Below are 13,734 nucleotides of genomic sequence, written 5' to 3' on the forward strand. Positions count from 1 at the left end.
AAGGGACAAGCTTTTTGGGCTCTTTCTCAGGACTGGGGAAGGTAACTAGTGTGTCTGAATTAAATACAAGTTGAGACAGATTGTTAAGCATAAGGGGTTCACACATGCTAGCAGGCGGTAGGGTGTATTACAAATTGTTCTAATGAGCCATAAACACAATGTCTCTGTTTAAGTTCATGGTTTTTAGGGTCTAGTGGAGTTATGAATTTAAGTTCCCAGACTCATCTTTTGACGGTATTACACAGGTTTCCTTGGAGGAAGAGGACTGAGAGGTCATATATGGAGTGATTGATTTATGAAAAGTGTTTGCTCGTGGATGATATGGTGTTTTTGTCTTTTCTTTGTGAGCTCAAGAGCATAGTGACTGTCTGGTTTCACCCACATAGTTGTTGTTGCGGCATTTTGTGTACTGGATGATGCATGCCACATGTTGTGATAGGCATGTATATGATCCATGGATCTTGAAAGGTGTGTTATGTGTAGAGATGTTGATCATTGTAGCAGTGGAGATATGTTTACAGGTTTTGCATCTGTTGTTCTGGCAGGGTCTGGTGCTGCTTTCAGTTGGTGTGCCCTAATCTGTGGGGAGCTTTCTTCTGTTGATGAGATTGGTGAGGGTTGGGGGTTGTTTGCAGGCCAGAAGGATGAGTTCAGAAAAGACTTCTACTGTGAGGTGGTAGGTGACAAATTGGGATGTGTGATGAGTGGCTCCCCCCCGACTGTTGAAATGGTTCTCCCAGGGAGTTTGGGTGGCCCTTTCCATGATGTGGTCCATATATCTGGTGGAGTGCCCTATTTAGTGAAGGTGGTTTTAAATGTGTTTAGGTGTGTATGCAGACTTTCTCTTCAGAGCAAATTCTGTGGTACCTGAGTGCTTGGCTGAGAAACTTATTTCTTGACATTTCTAGAGTAGCTGCTTGATCTGTGGAGGTAAGTGTGGTGATTCATGGACTTCTTACAGATAGCTGTCTGTCGGGTTCCTTGAAGCTGATCATGGTATACAGGAAATTGCTGCTGGTGTGGGAGTGTTCTAGAAAGAATTTGATGGATGGACAGTGGTTATTAAGTTATGGTGGAAATCTGAGGGAGTTTAGGTCATCTCTCCAGAGGATGAAAGTATCATTGATGTAACTCAGGTATATCATAGGTTTCATGGTCCATATTTTCCAGAAATCCTTCCTCAAGGTGGCTATGAAGAGGTTGGCATAATGAGGAAACATCCTAGTACCCATGGCTGTTCCCATGGTTTGACCATAGAGTTTAAATGTGAAGTTGCTGTGGGTGTTTGGCAATGCATTTGGAGTGGATTTCAGAGTGTTATATGTTATCTTATAAGTATTTGAGGAAGGCAGTGACGCCATCATGGTGAAGGATGTTGGTGTATGTAAAGGTGGCATCCGTTGTGGCAAGAATGATGTTCTCTGGGAGGTTGTGAAAGTTGCAGAGTTTCTGCAGGAAGTCAGTAGTGTCTTAGAGGAAGCTGGCTCTTTGTGTGGTGAGTGGTTTGAAGATGGTGTCTATGAGTCCTATATGCCTTCAGTAAGAGTGCCAGGGCCAGGTGTGATGGGTCTGCCTGGGTTCCCTTGTCTGTGTGTCCTGAGGAGCATGTAAAAGGTTTCCGGGGTGGGTTCATGGGGGATGAGGTTGTAGAGTTTTTCTTGGAGTTGTTTGGGGAAGGATTTGATGATACCTTTAAATTCTTGTGTAAACTGTGGTTTGGGGTCTCTTTTGAGTTCTTTATAGTAGGTTGCGAGATTTGTTTGTTAGCCTTGTTGACATAGTCATCACTATTAAAGACTATGATGATTCCCCTTTTGTCTGTTGGCTTGATTGCTATCTGATGGTTGGATTTCATTGTCTGTATAACTATCCTATATCAGTAGTGGAGAGATTATGGTAGATGCAATATTTGCTGAGAATATCACTGATTTCTTTCCCCTGAAGCAATGGATGTTATCATCCAATGTGTGGTTTTGTCTATTGGAGGGTGTCCAGTCAAATTATTCTTTTTTTCCCTTATGACTGTTGGTGGGAATGTGATAGTTGTGGGTAGTGGTATCTTTGTTGTGACAGAATTCCTTGACTGGTGTCAGCAGAAGAATTTTCTAGTTCTCCACATGTTAGTATGGTATCAGATTCTGTAGTGGGGCAGAAATCCAATTTCTTGGAGAGTACAAATACTTCAGTTCCAGTGAGGGGCAGTCTTGATAGGTTGATGATGTTGAGGTATTGTTCATATGGGGGTTCTGGTGTCATGGTATCTCCCAGAGGTGGTTCCACTTTTTGCTTTTGTGTTCGATGGCTGTCATCAGCCTTTTTTAGGGTTGTTCTGAGTTTCCTGAATAATCTTCAGGTAGGTTTCCTGATTTTTTTTTTCCTTCCAGTGTTTGGGAGCATGTGATAATTTCTTGTTTGAGGAGCTCCCTTCTGGAGTATGTAAGATGGTTCCTCAGTTTTTCCGAGGTCCTTCTACAGAGCTTTCACACTTGGAGTTGTATATAGTGGTCCGAGGGTTAGAGATGGAGAGTCCTCTGGGGATGATGATCTGTTTCTTGCATCTGCTCAGGAAGTAGATGTTGCTATTCAGTCTGGTTTCCTTCATCATGTAGTTAAATTTCCATTTTAAGGAGCGGTGATTGTTGTTGCCCCCTTCTTATGGCCACCCCAGCCTCTCTTGTCTTGTGACAGTGGTAGGACTTTTTATGACACTCCTAACTTTATATTTTACTGCTTCTGGGATGCAGCGTGTATGCAGATATATCTTAAAATTACAGTGGTTGCTACAGAAACCTTAGACCTCTGCAGGGTTTGACTGCAGGTGGCAGCTGATGACAGCCAGGCAAAGACTTTGCACAGCTCAGCATGCTTTTGTGCACAGTGCTCAAGGTGATTCTCTCCATCAGCTTGTCCTTCTCTTCCCCTCTGGAGCGAACTCCCTCAGCAGCTACCCTGTCTCCCTAGAGATGGCCTCAAAAAACAAGAAAGCATTTTTCCTGACTTTTGTTGACACCTGAGTGGCAGTTTATCTTCAATATTTTACTGCAATAGTATTTGTTCTTTGAGAATTTATATGCCACTCAGCAGATAGGAGGATGAGCTCTTGAGATATAAAGACCTGAGAAGTGGCCACCGGACTTTCAGATGACTCTATACCAACATACAACATTCTCTTAGAGGAGCACTATTTCTATTGAGATTGGCAGGGCAGATGCAGTCTTGTAGCTACAGTAGTAGTTCTTTTACTACAGAAAGTGAAAAGAGATACCACAGTGGCTGTGAGCAGGATAGGAAAGGGGCCATGGATGTGGAGGGGGAGGAAAAAGGAGTAAAATTAGTTTTCCTGAAATAAAAAGGTTTATTTACTCTGCTCAGGAGGAAGCTCCTCTGACAGCTAAGGCTGCAATTCAGCAAAAGGTGTCCTTAAATACCGAGTGACTTAAGTTCTGAGCCTGATTTAGGTAGTGATTCAGTAAAGTACACAAGCATATATGTACCTTTAGACAAGTGAGCAGTCCCACTGACTTTATCCCTAACTTCCTCTATGGTTTGAGTAGCTCACTTTCCCAGTTTTCTCCACTGTACCACAGAGCACTGATATTTCACAGTATCTTGAGATCTCTGGGTGAAGGGAACTTTCGAAGTTCAGGGCACTGTACCATTAATATTTCCTCTAATACCCAAAGCTAGCCAAGTCAGAAATTCCTCAAAAATAGCCTTCTGCTTGGTATTCAGTATTTCTTTTCCTGGTTTGTGACTGTAGGAAGTCCAGAGGGGAACAAAATTGAAATAAATAATTCAAACTGCAAATTCCTAAAATAAGTCCAGGTAACGTTTTTTTTACACCCTGTCAAATATTGCAAGTGTGTGCTTGCATCTGATCTAACTAGATTTTTTCTTCCTTAATAGAGTTCTGTAAAATGTGAGTCTAATCAAATTACAGTAAAAATTATATATTTGGATATTAAATAAATCAAATATTGACTAGGAATGAAATACTATAATTTACTGCAGATGTAACCATGTAATTGCAGGCTTGCACAGGCAGGATAATTTTCATTCAGGTCTACTTTCCAGGGATATTATTGTACCAGACTTCTTCAGATTCTTTGTTCAAATTGTCAAGTACATTGAACAGTCTGCAGGAGCAGCCCATTTTACTAGCTAGGACGGAAAATGTTTGTGGAACCACCACTCCACCAGCAGTCAAAACAAAAAGAACCATCCCCCTCCAAAATACCCCAGAACACCACCCCACAGCCAGTCAATCAGAGAGGAAAAAACAGCAAAATAAAAATGCCAAGCAGTGTGCCGCTCCCTGGAAACTGGCATCCAGGGTCATTGCCCTGCTTGTCTGCCCCTAGAACAAACCCTGACAATCTGACCTCCTTAAATTAAATTTAAATTATGATTTGAATGTACAAACACTTACTTCTCCTATATATCTCTGGTGTTGAGACTCAGGGCTCAGATCTGATGCTTAATGGGCACTGGCGTAAATCAGGAATAGTTCTACTGAAGTCAAGGCAGCGACACTGGTGTAAAACGGATGGGAGACCAGAATAAGTCCCACAGTCATAATCTGTTTTACTGAATAATTGGCAAAGTATTTTCCAATAATCTATAGTTTATCCAACAGCAACATACTGCACCAGTGCAGAGTAATAATGTTTCTTGACAGTATGGCCACAAATATTCTTGAGCTTTAGGTGACATGAGAAGACACTGGGCAAGATGTTTTGCCTCTGTTCCAACTGTTTTGTACTGGTCATGCTGTCATAACATTTCTTCCCAGATCTGGACCTTAGCGTCCAAAATATGGGTGTTAGCATGAAAACCTCCAAGCTTAGTTACCAGCTTGGACCTGGTAATTGCTGCCACCAGCTAGGAATTATACAGTGCCTAGCTCACTGTGGTCTCCCCAAAACCTTCCCTGGGGGACCCCCAGACTCAGATGCCTTGAGTCTTACAACAAAGGGAAATAACCCCCTCCCCTTGTTTCCTTGTTACTTCCTCCCAGGCTCCCCTCCCTGGACGACTCTAGGAGATTCCCTGCTTCCAGTCCTGGAAACACAAGTACCGAGAGATCTAATCTCTCTTCCCCCTCACCCAGAGGGTATGCAAAGTCAGGCTTAGTAAATCTAACACAAAGAGATTTTCCCCCTGACTTCTTCCTCCCACCAATTCCCTGGTGAGCTGCAGACTCAATTCCCTGGAGTCCCCACTAAAGAAAAACTCCAACAGGTCTTAAAAAGAAAGCTTTATATAAAAAGAACGAAAAAGGACATAAAATGGTCTCTATATTAAGGTGACAATATACAGGGTCAATTGCTTAAAGGAAAAAAATGAATAAACAGCCTTATCCAAAAAGAATACAGTTTAAACATTCCAGCAACTACACACATGTAAATACAAAAAAACAATATAAACCTATTGTCTTACTATCCTTGTACTTACAACTTGGAAACAGAAGATTAGAAAGCCTGGAGATAGAAAAATCGCTCTCAGAGCCGAGAGGGCACAGACACAAGACAAAGAACAACGAACTCACACCCAAAACTTCCCTCCACCCAGATTTGAAAAAGTCTTGTTTCCTGATTGGTCCTCTGGTCAGGTGTTTGGTTCCCTGTGTTAACCCTTTAGAGGTAAAAGAACATTAACCCTTAGCTATCTGTTTATGACACATGCCTTAAAAGGGCAGCTGAGGTTTCACTGGGTCAGGGAAATCCCTTAGTGGTGTGAAGCCAGGTCTATAACACCCATTCCGCAACCCCTTTCTAAGTTTCTTCAGTCTATGGCCAGGGCCAACTAGCTGAAACCATGGCTATTAGTGGCTCGGAGCATGAAGGGACGGATCAGAAGTGGAGGATAGATTCTGTATCCCTATATACCTCTATTATCTATTGTCTTAACATGTTTGTCCCAGACATAGACCGGAGCAACTTATAGACTCATAGACTCATAGACTCAGTTGGGACTAACAGTGTGTGGGGACAGAGTGCCTCACCTCTGCTTCCAGTTGTCTTCCCCAGGCAGCTGCTCCGGAGCCCAGCACAGAAGACCTGGAATTGTGACTCTCCTGGGTAGATGGGAGATGTAACAGGTATATGTTTTCCAGCAGGGAAAGTGATTCTCAACAATCCCCATCATTGGTAGAGGCAGTGTTTGTTTAGGGACATTTGACTAGGTGGGGAGACTGCACAGCACAGTGAATTTCTCTGCGGGGTACAAGTAGCACATTGAAACTGGTTAAGAGACAAATTCTTCCATCTTTTTATACAATAAATCCTATTCCAGACCCCACTTCCATTGCACAGCAGTATGAGAGCTAGGTAGAATTGCAGTACTGGGGACCTGTTGAGCAGGGGGTGTAAATTGGATCTCAAATTTGTGTAATAGTGTGTGTCCTCCCTTTGCGTGTTGGAGAACTCAGAGGCAGAATGCAGCTCAGCACTGGACTTTACTCTGGATTGTGCCTCAAAGGCGCAATCTAGCTCTGAAGTCATAATCACATCAGTTTCACTCTCCAGCTGGCTCCATGGGGAAAGCAACGTTGTGTGAATATTGCCCTTGTCAGATTCTTTGTCAGCTGCTAGCTTTAAGAGAACAAAAGTAGAGGAAACATATCAGTCTTTAGATTTTATCAGGTGAAAGGAACTATTCAATCTCCCAGCAGCTCAGGCATGTAGAAACAAATCTCTGTTGCTAGAACATTTCGTAGGGACATTTTAAAAATCAGCATCACATACCCTAAAACCAAACTGATAGACAAATTCAGCAGTTGCCCCTGACACTGAAGCTGGGGGTACCAACTGTGCAGCACTCCAATTATTGATTTGATATTCACAAGAAAATTCTAAATGGATAACATTTGTAATGGGAGCACAGCAGGTGCAGAATCCCACACTTATGTGCAAATGAGGGAACTGTTCACTGGCCTCCCCATTTACACAGCAGTTAGCCTATCTCTCTTTACAAATGTTGGACTTGTGTTCCCATTTTTATTTTTGCACTTGCTATGGTCCATGTTTCAAAATGTCTCCAAGCACAGGCGTAGAGTTCTGCTACCACCGGTGGGTGCTCCACCTCCCTCTGTCCCCAGCCCTGCCCTGACTCCACCCCTTCCATGAGGCCCCACCTCTGTCCTGCCCTGGTTCCAACCCCTCCCCCGAAGTCCCCACCCCAACTGGGCTTCCTTCCTGCCCCTATTCTGACTGTTTCCCCAAGTCCCTGCCCCGGTCCTGCCTCTTCCCTGCCTCTTGCCCTGAGCACACCATATTCCCGGTCCTCCTCTGCCCTCCCAGAGCTGCCAAACAGCTGTTTGATTGTGGCAGGAAGTGCTGGGAGGTAGGCAGAGGAGCAGGGATGCAGCACACTCAGGGGGGAGAAGGCGGAGGAGGAGGTGGGGTGGCAGCGGTGGTGGTAGTGGTGGTGGGGGAGTTTGGCTGCTGGTAGGTGCAGAGCACCCACTAATTTTTTCCCCTTTGGTGCTCCAGCCCTGGAGCACCCGTGGAGTTGGGGCCTATGTCTCCAAGAATTTGAAAGTATTTAAGCAATACAAACATTCCATGATTTCCAGAAAATATCTTAAGTATTTTAATGAAAATTCTCATTAATCTCAAAGAAAATTGTGTTGAAAAATGTGTAGGAAAAAGTTGTTATAACAGTTGCTTTGACTTTTTTTAAAGACACATCTTTACACGTTACATGTGTATCCTATAATAACAGATGGTCTGATCCCATCATGAGCACCTCCATATTGCTAACCCCCCTCATCTTCAGTTGGAGTGGAGAGAGTTTAGCACCTTTCAGGAGCAGGTGCTTGTTTAAAACGCTTTTATAAATATTGTGTTTAAATTGATTTAAAAAGTTATCTTAATTTCAAATGTTAGAGCAGATTTGACATGCTGAGTGCATGATCCTATACAGGTATCTTAAGACTGGTTTCTGCCACCTTTAAACTGTAAACCTCACTTTTTGAGCAATCTCTCAGAAATCTCAATGGGGCCCATAGTAAGCAGGTTCTTAATGTAACAGAACAGGTGGTTTCTGAGGAAACCTTGCAATCCTAGCCAAGGACTGGAAGGAAAAAAAGTAAGCCACATGTTCATGTAAGTGAATGACTTCTGGGCTTTGGGTGAGTAAAAAATTCAATTAGTGGTTGATTCACATAGTGCATCAGGAACGTGGGTTGGAGCATCTAGCATTCTATAAGCATTCACTTAATTTCAGACTGAGAAATCAAGAATCTCTACTGAAGCACCTGCTTTTTGCACTCCAACAGAGTTTGGACAAGTTTGAACATTTCCCCTCTCACTTTCCCTCCCCTGTCTTTTAGTGCTCCCATACACATATAGGGAATTGGGGAGAATAACAACAATAGGGAAAAAAGTACCAGCTTGGTTTGGTGCTGTATTGACATCTTGGCACTCAGCCTGTAGTTATCCTGAGTTTCTTTCACTAATAATTAGACTTCCACTGACTATATCAGGAAAAAAAACACACTTAAAACTTTTATTGTGCTCACCATTATACATCACTGATGGGTTTAGCCAAAACTTTATCATCCTTGTTTTCCTTGATAACTAGACCCCTTCTATCATCAAGCAAGGCAATCAGAAGCTGTATTTATTCACATCTGAAAATTTGACTTTATATTCTGTGTTAATAGAATATAATGCCTTAGGGATTGTCAGGGGGTTGATGTCTGAGCTTGGCAGCACCTCTAGTGGCAGTGATCTGGGCCATGCTGCCCAGTGACAAGAGTCAGTGGGCAGCGGTAGGGAAACCCAGACCCTTTTTGCTCTACCAGGTTCCAGCCCGGGACCCTGTGAATAATAACTCAAATATGTGGCTTAGGGGCAGGCACCCTTACACCTATTCATTGGGATGCTTCCTACCCAGCTTTGATTCCTACATCAGTGCCATTAGTCAGCTTCTGGATTCTCCCTGGAATTCTCTCTGACTGCGTTCAGAGAGTCTTCCTCTATCAGCTGCAGCCCAGATTCCGTGGGGTGACGGGCCTGTGGCAGCTGTCTAAGCTATGCGGAGCCTCATCCTCAACTGCTCCCCTGTTGTGTCCACCTAGACTGAGCTGAGCTGCTCTCTTTTTGAGCCCAGCCTCCAATGTGAGCATGCCCAGAAGATACAGCTGGGCAGGGCCTTCTGGGCTCAGAACTTTTCTTTAATCCTTAGTCTGCTGGTGTGGGGATCGTACACTCCATCACAGGACTAGATTAGGTCTCAAGGACACAGCCCATAGAAACTGGCAACCCGTTGCTGCACTGTCCCAAAGCTGCCCTGGAAAGGCAATGTGGCTCAGATCCTGTTGCTCATTTCCTCTCAGAGGATGGAGGAAGTAATTTGCTGATGGTCATTAACAGCTCTGCTGGCTGTGGCATTGGGGGTGCTGGCAGGATTATAACTCATTCCCCAGCTCTCCTTCCTGATTCTCCACCCACCTGCTTTGGCGTGAAGGTGTACGTGGTCATACAGCTCGCATTATCCCTTCAGATCTGGAACTAGGTCCCAGGTGCTCATGCATGGGTGGACTGTCTGGGCCAAAATCTAGCTTTTATGTGACAACCCATTACAATGAAATGAGAGGGTTCAGCTGTTCTGACTCCTCTCCATTCTTCCTGAGTAATGACAGATTTGAAGTATGCATACTAATATAAACACACTTTAAAATGTCTCACAATGTTTTTTGCTGTACCAGTATTTTGTTTGACTTTCCAGCACCTGTCTTCCAACCCTAGGCACTTCACCATTTTAAAAACAATATTTTATAAAACACTTTAAAATCCTGTAGCCCATATATTGTACCCCCACATATGTATAATAGCTCCAATGCAAAACAAATAGATCACATTCTCTTAACACCCCTCCTCTGCAGATGCCTAAGAGAAGTGATAGGTCAGTGACTGGAACTAGGAAAACTCTGGGCGGTGATGATCATGGGAAAGAAACAGATTCCAAAGGCAAGTATTCTTCCCAGAGGATACCTTACCAGCAGCTGCCTTTTTCTAAAACTAATGATATGTAACTCCCATACCTCCACTGATCACGGCTGACCTGATATAACACGAATTCAGATATAACATGGTAAAGTAGTGCTCCGGGGGCGTTGGGGATGTGCACTCCGGCGGATCAAAGCAAGTTCGATATAATATGATCTCACCTATAACACAGTAAGGTTTTTTTTTTTTGGCTCTCGAGGACAGCTTTCTATCTGGGTAGAGGTGTATCACACAGGGTGAGAGGTAGTCTTAAGTAGAGATGTTTGGGAGTTTTTAGACAAAATGTTTTTCACTGGAAAATGCCAATGAATCAAAACAGAAACTATTCGCAGGAAAGAGTCGGTTTCAATAAATTTCCCATTTCAAAAACATTTTGGAAAATTGTTTTGAAAATGGCAAAGCAGTGTGGTTCAACATTTTTTAAATTAAAAAGTTCTGTTTGAAACAGTGTTTTGTTTTGATATTTGGTTGCTTTCCCAGTTTACCAATATTACCTCAGTCTCTTTCTGGTCTGAGCGTTAGCCCTCATCCAACCCCCCGTCTTGTATAAACAAGGGGCTATTCATCCCACTGCATCAGTTGATACACAATACAAACTCGACTGGAGAATAACTACTGTATTCTACAGCCATTTTAAAAAGAAAGATATACTTAAACTAAATATCCAGAGCACTCTGCAAAAGATTTTTATAGATTTAATGCCACTACCTTTTCCTTCTTTGAACCTTTCCTCAAGACCCACCTCTGTTGCAATGCCTAAAAGAAATCAATCAATTTATGTTGTCTTAAAGGGCAGATGGAGTTAGCTGGAACTCACTTTTATCTTTAAATAAATGTAAATATATATAAATTGTGTATATTTGATTCTATTCCTCTTCCTGCCCTTACTCTTTGTATGTCATGATTTCTGAGGGCCAGATTCTGATCCCCTTACTCATGTTGTCTTGTACCTTTCCCCGCAGATATTCCCCTTTTAAGTCATTGAAGTGTAAAATGCTATTCAATGTGAGTAAAATTGTCAAAATCTGTCCCTTAGATTGTCCTTCCCCCAAAAATCTTGCAGTGGGTGAGACTGTTTGGTGCACTGAACCTGCAGTCCAGAGGGAGGGAGTCCTAAAGTGACTTTAAGCTATCTTTGCACCTTCCAAAAGGTGGTCAGTGGTCAGCTTTGCAGCAATGACTCAACCTCGCCTCGCCCTGCCCAGGAACGTGAGGTCCGAATGGCATACAGGTACGAAATCTTGGTGGAACAAGTCCCTTTGTTCCATGCAGCAAGGTAGCCAGCACTCACCCTCCCTCCCCTAGTGGAGGCGAATGGCAGGTTGGGTTAGGACCTGCTGTGGGCATTACGTTAGTTGCACTGGGAAGGAATTTTTCCTGCACCATCTGAATTGGCTTCAGTGGAATGAAGTTTTTTCGCTTCCCCACAGCGGGTGTGAGGGAGGACCTTTTCTGGTGAGAAGGCTGTATGTTGCAACTTATTTTGTAAGTGTGGGGCAGATGTCCAGAGCAGGTAGTCCATAGGGAAGGGAGCCAGTGACCAGATAAATGGTTTCAGAGAAAAACTCAGTTCTCGCTTTTTGTTTGGGTGCAGCAAAATCAAATACTTTATTCTAACTCCAGCAATTGCAATAGAGGGAGGGAGTGCCCTAGGACACTGGGTCGCCCCAGTCCCGGACAGGTCTCTCAACAGGTAAACAATTAGAGCAAGCTTTTATACTTTTGTTACAGACAATAACAAGCAATAATATAGACAATAATGAGCAACAGCTGCATTTTGTTTATACATAGGCTATCCTGCTATCTTATTTTCCTCACATTGGGTGCCAGTCTACGTATTTAATTATCAGTGCAAGGTCGTGATAACTTCTCACACAGTTCTTTCCTACTCGCCTCACACTAACCTCGCTTCTACAAATCTCACGTCATGAGGGTTACAGCTGGCCTAACTCTTGCTAACAGACTGACATGCATTAAGATCCCCTACAAATCCTTGTCAATTCTTTCCCTACTTCCACAATGGCCTGGTGAAGGACTTAAAAGGAGGTACTGGATAAAGGAACAGAATGTGGGAGGGGGTTGGGGACTCCTCTGATTGGTATGGCAGGGAGGCAACCCCTCCATTCTCATAGCTCTCCTTAACTGTCTTACGATGGTAAGGTCCAAGCCATGGGTCAGCTGGGGGACCTGGATGGAAACAAAGTGGGGCTGGTGGAAGCCCCAAAGAATTGATTTGATAGTCCCAGACATCTATATAATAAAGTTACGGCCTGATTAAAATCCATAACAAGTGTCTCCTGTCCTCCTTGCAGTGTACCCAAGCAATTGGCTAGAGCATGGGTGAAGTTCTCATGTCATGTTTTATGCATTTGTACAGTGCTTAGTAGAATGGGACTTGTATTCTGATTGGAGCCCGTGCATGCTACTGTAATACAAATACTAAATAGAAATAACATGGTAAGTTCTAGCAAAAAGTAGGTAAGAACACCTTCAAGGGGTGACTTTAAAAAACCCTGCAGGAACAAGAGCACTGAATGGGAAAGCTGCTCACATTAACCCATATTGTTTTGCTGCAGTATGTAGCATTTGCTGTGATTGAGCTCGCTCACTGCTTTCAGGCCCGGATATGTTTTAACCCCATGTTCCAATGTTACCACAAATGGAGTTGCAGAGTGATGGTTCTTAGAAATGCCTGCTATTTAAGAATATGTCTGTCAGTCCAGTTTTACTCAAATCAGGGTTAAGTTAGTCTTTGCTTACACCTCCAGCCACATTCCCAGCTCCACACCTGGTCTTGTCCACAACCTTGGTGGAGCTCCGCTCCCACCTGGGGCTAAGGGTGTGGCCAGGAGTGATGAGACTGCATCTGGTGGTTGGCCCCCACTGTGGCCCGGTTGCGACTCCACTCTTGCCTTGGCCCTGGCCACTGCTTGGACCCTGGCCCTGCTCCCAACCCCATCCCTGTAGCCCCAGCTTTGGCCCTCTTACCCCTGTCCACATTGCGCCCCACTCCCCCAGCCACATCCTGCTCATGACTCAGAGGGAGGGGCAGGGCATGGACAGGGATAAGGGGAGGGCGTGGCCTTCAATAGTTTGGGGACTGCTGATTTAAACGAAATGAGGCAGTGTGGCCTAGTGGACAGAGTGCTAGACTGGAACTCAAGAACAGACTGGGTTCTGTTCCTGGCTCTGCCATTAGCCTGCTGGATGACCTTGGGCAAGTCACATCACCTCTGTGTGCCTCAGTTCCCCCATCTGTAAAGTACTTTGAAACCTAGTAATAAAAAGTGCTATATAAAAGCTAAGTTGAGGTCTCACTCAGGATCCTACTGCTTACCAGCATTTATTCCTCCTTAGAGTAATCATCATCATCATTGAAAAAGGATATTTTTTTTAAAGTCACAATGTTATAGTTTTCTGTGATTCCAAAAGGGTAGCAGCTGTCAAACTTCTGTTTTTAATTTTGCTGTCTATTAGGTGTGCATTGTGCAGAAGAGAGACACCAAGAAAATGTATGCCATGAAGTACATGAATAAACAAAAGTGTATTGAGAGAGATGAAGTTCGGAATGTCTTTCGGGAGCTACAGATCATGCAGGGCCTTGAGCATCCCTTCCTAGTCAATCTGTGGTAAGCAAACCTTTAAAATTTTATCAGGCTCCTATTGTCTCCTTACTGCTGAACCAGTTCAAATTGCTGGGAGTTGAAATCTTGAAAGG

The 13,734-nt window shown here is 43.7% G+C and overlaps 1 protein-coding gene across 2 annotated transcripts in view; it reads left to right on the plus strand.

Annotated features, from left to right (window-relative positions):
• Positions 1–13,734, plus strand: part of STK32B (serine/threonine kinase 32B) — a 275,254-nt gene that overhangs the window by 40,360 nt on the left and 221,160 nt on the right. For both annotated transcript variants that reach the window (XM_050947849.1, XM_050947850.1), the window contains one exon: positions 13,494–13,645. In XM_050947849.1, the coding sequence (XP_050803806.1) occupies positions 13,494–13,645 (152 nt within the window). The remainder of the gene's footprint in view (positions 1–13,493; positions 13,646–13,734) is intronic.

The sequence above is a fragment of the Gopherus flavomarginatus genome, chromosome 3 (genome assembly GCF_025201925.1).
Source record: "Gopherus flavomarginatus isolate rGopFla2 chromosome 3, rGopFla2.mat.asm, whole genome shotgun sequence".
Classification (NCBI taxonomy): domain Eukaryota; kingdom Metazoa; phylum Chordata; order Testudines; family Testudinidae; genus Gopherus; species Gopherus flavomarginatus.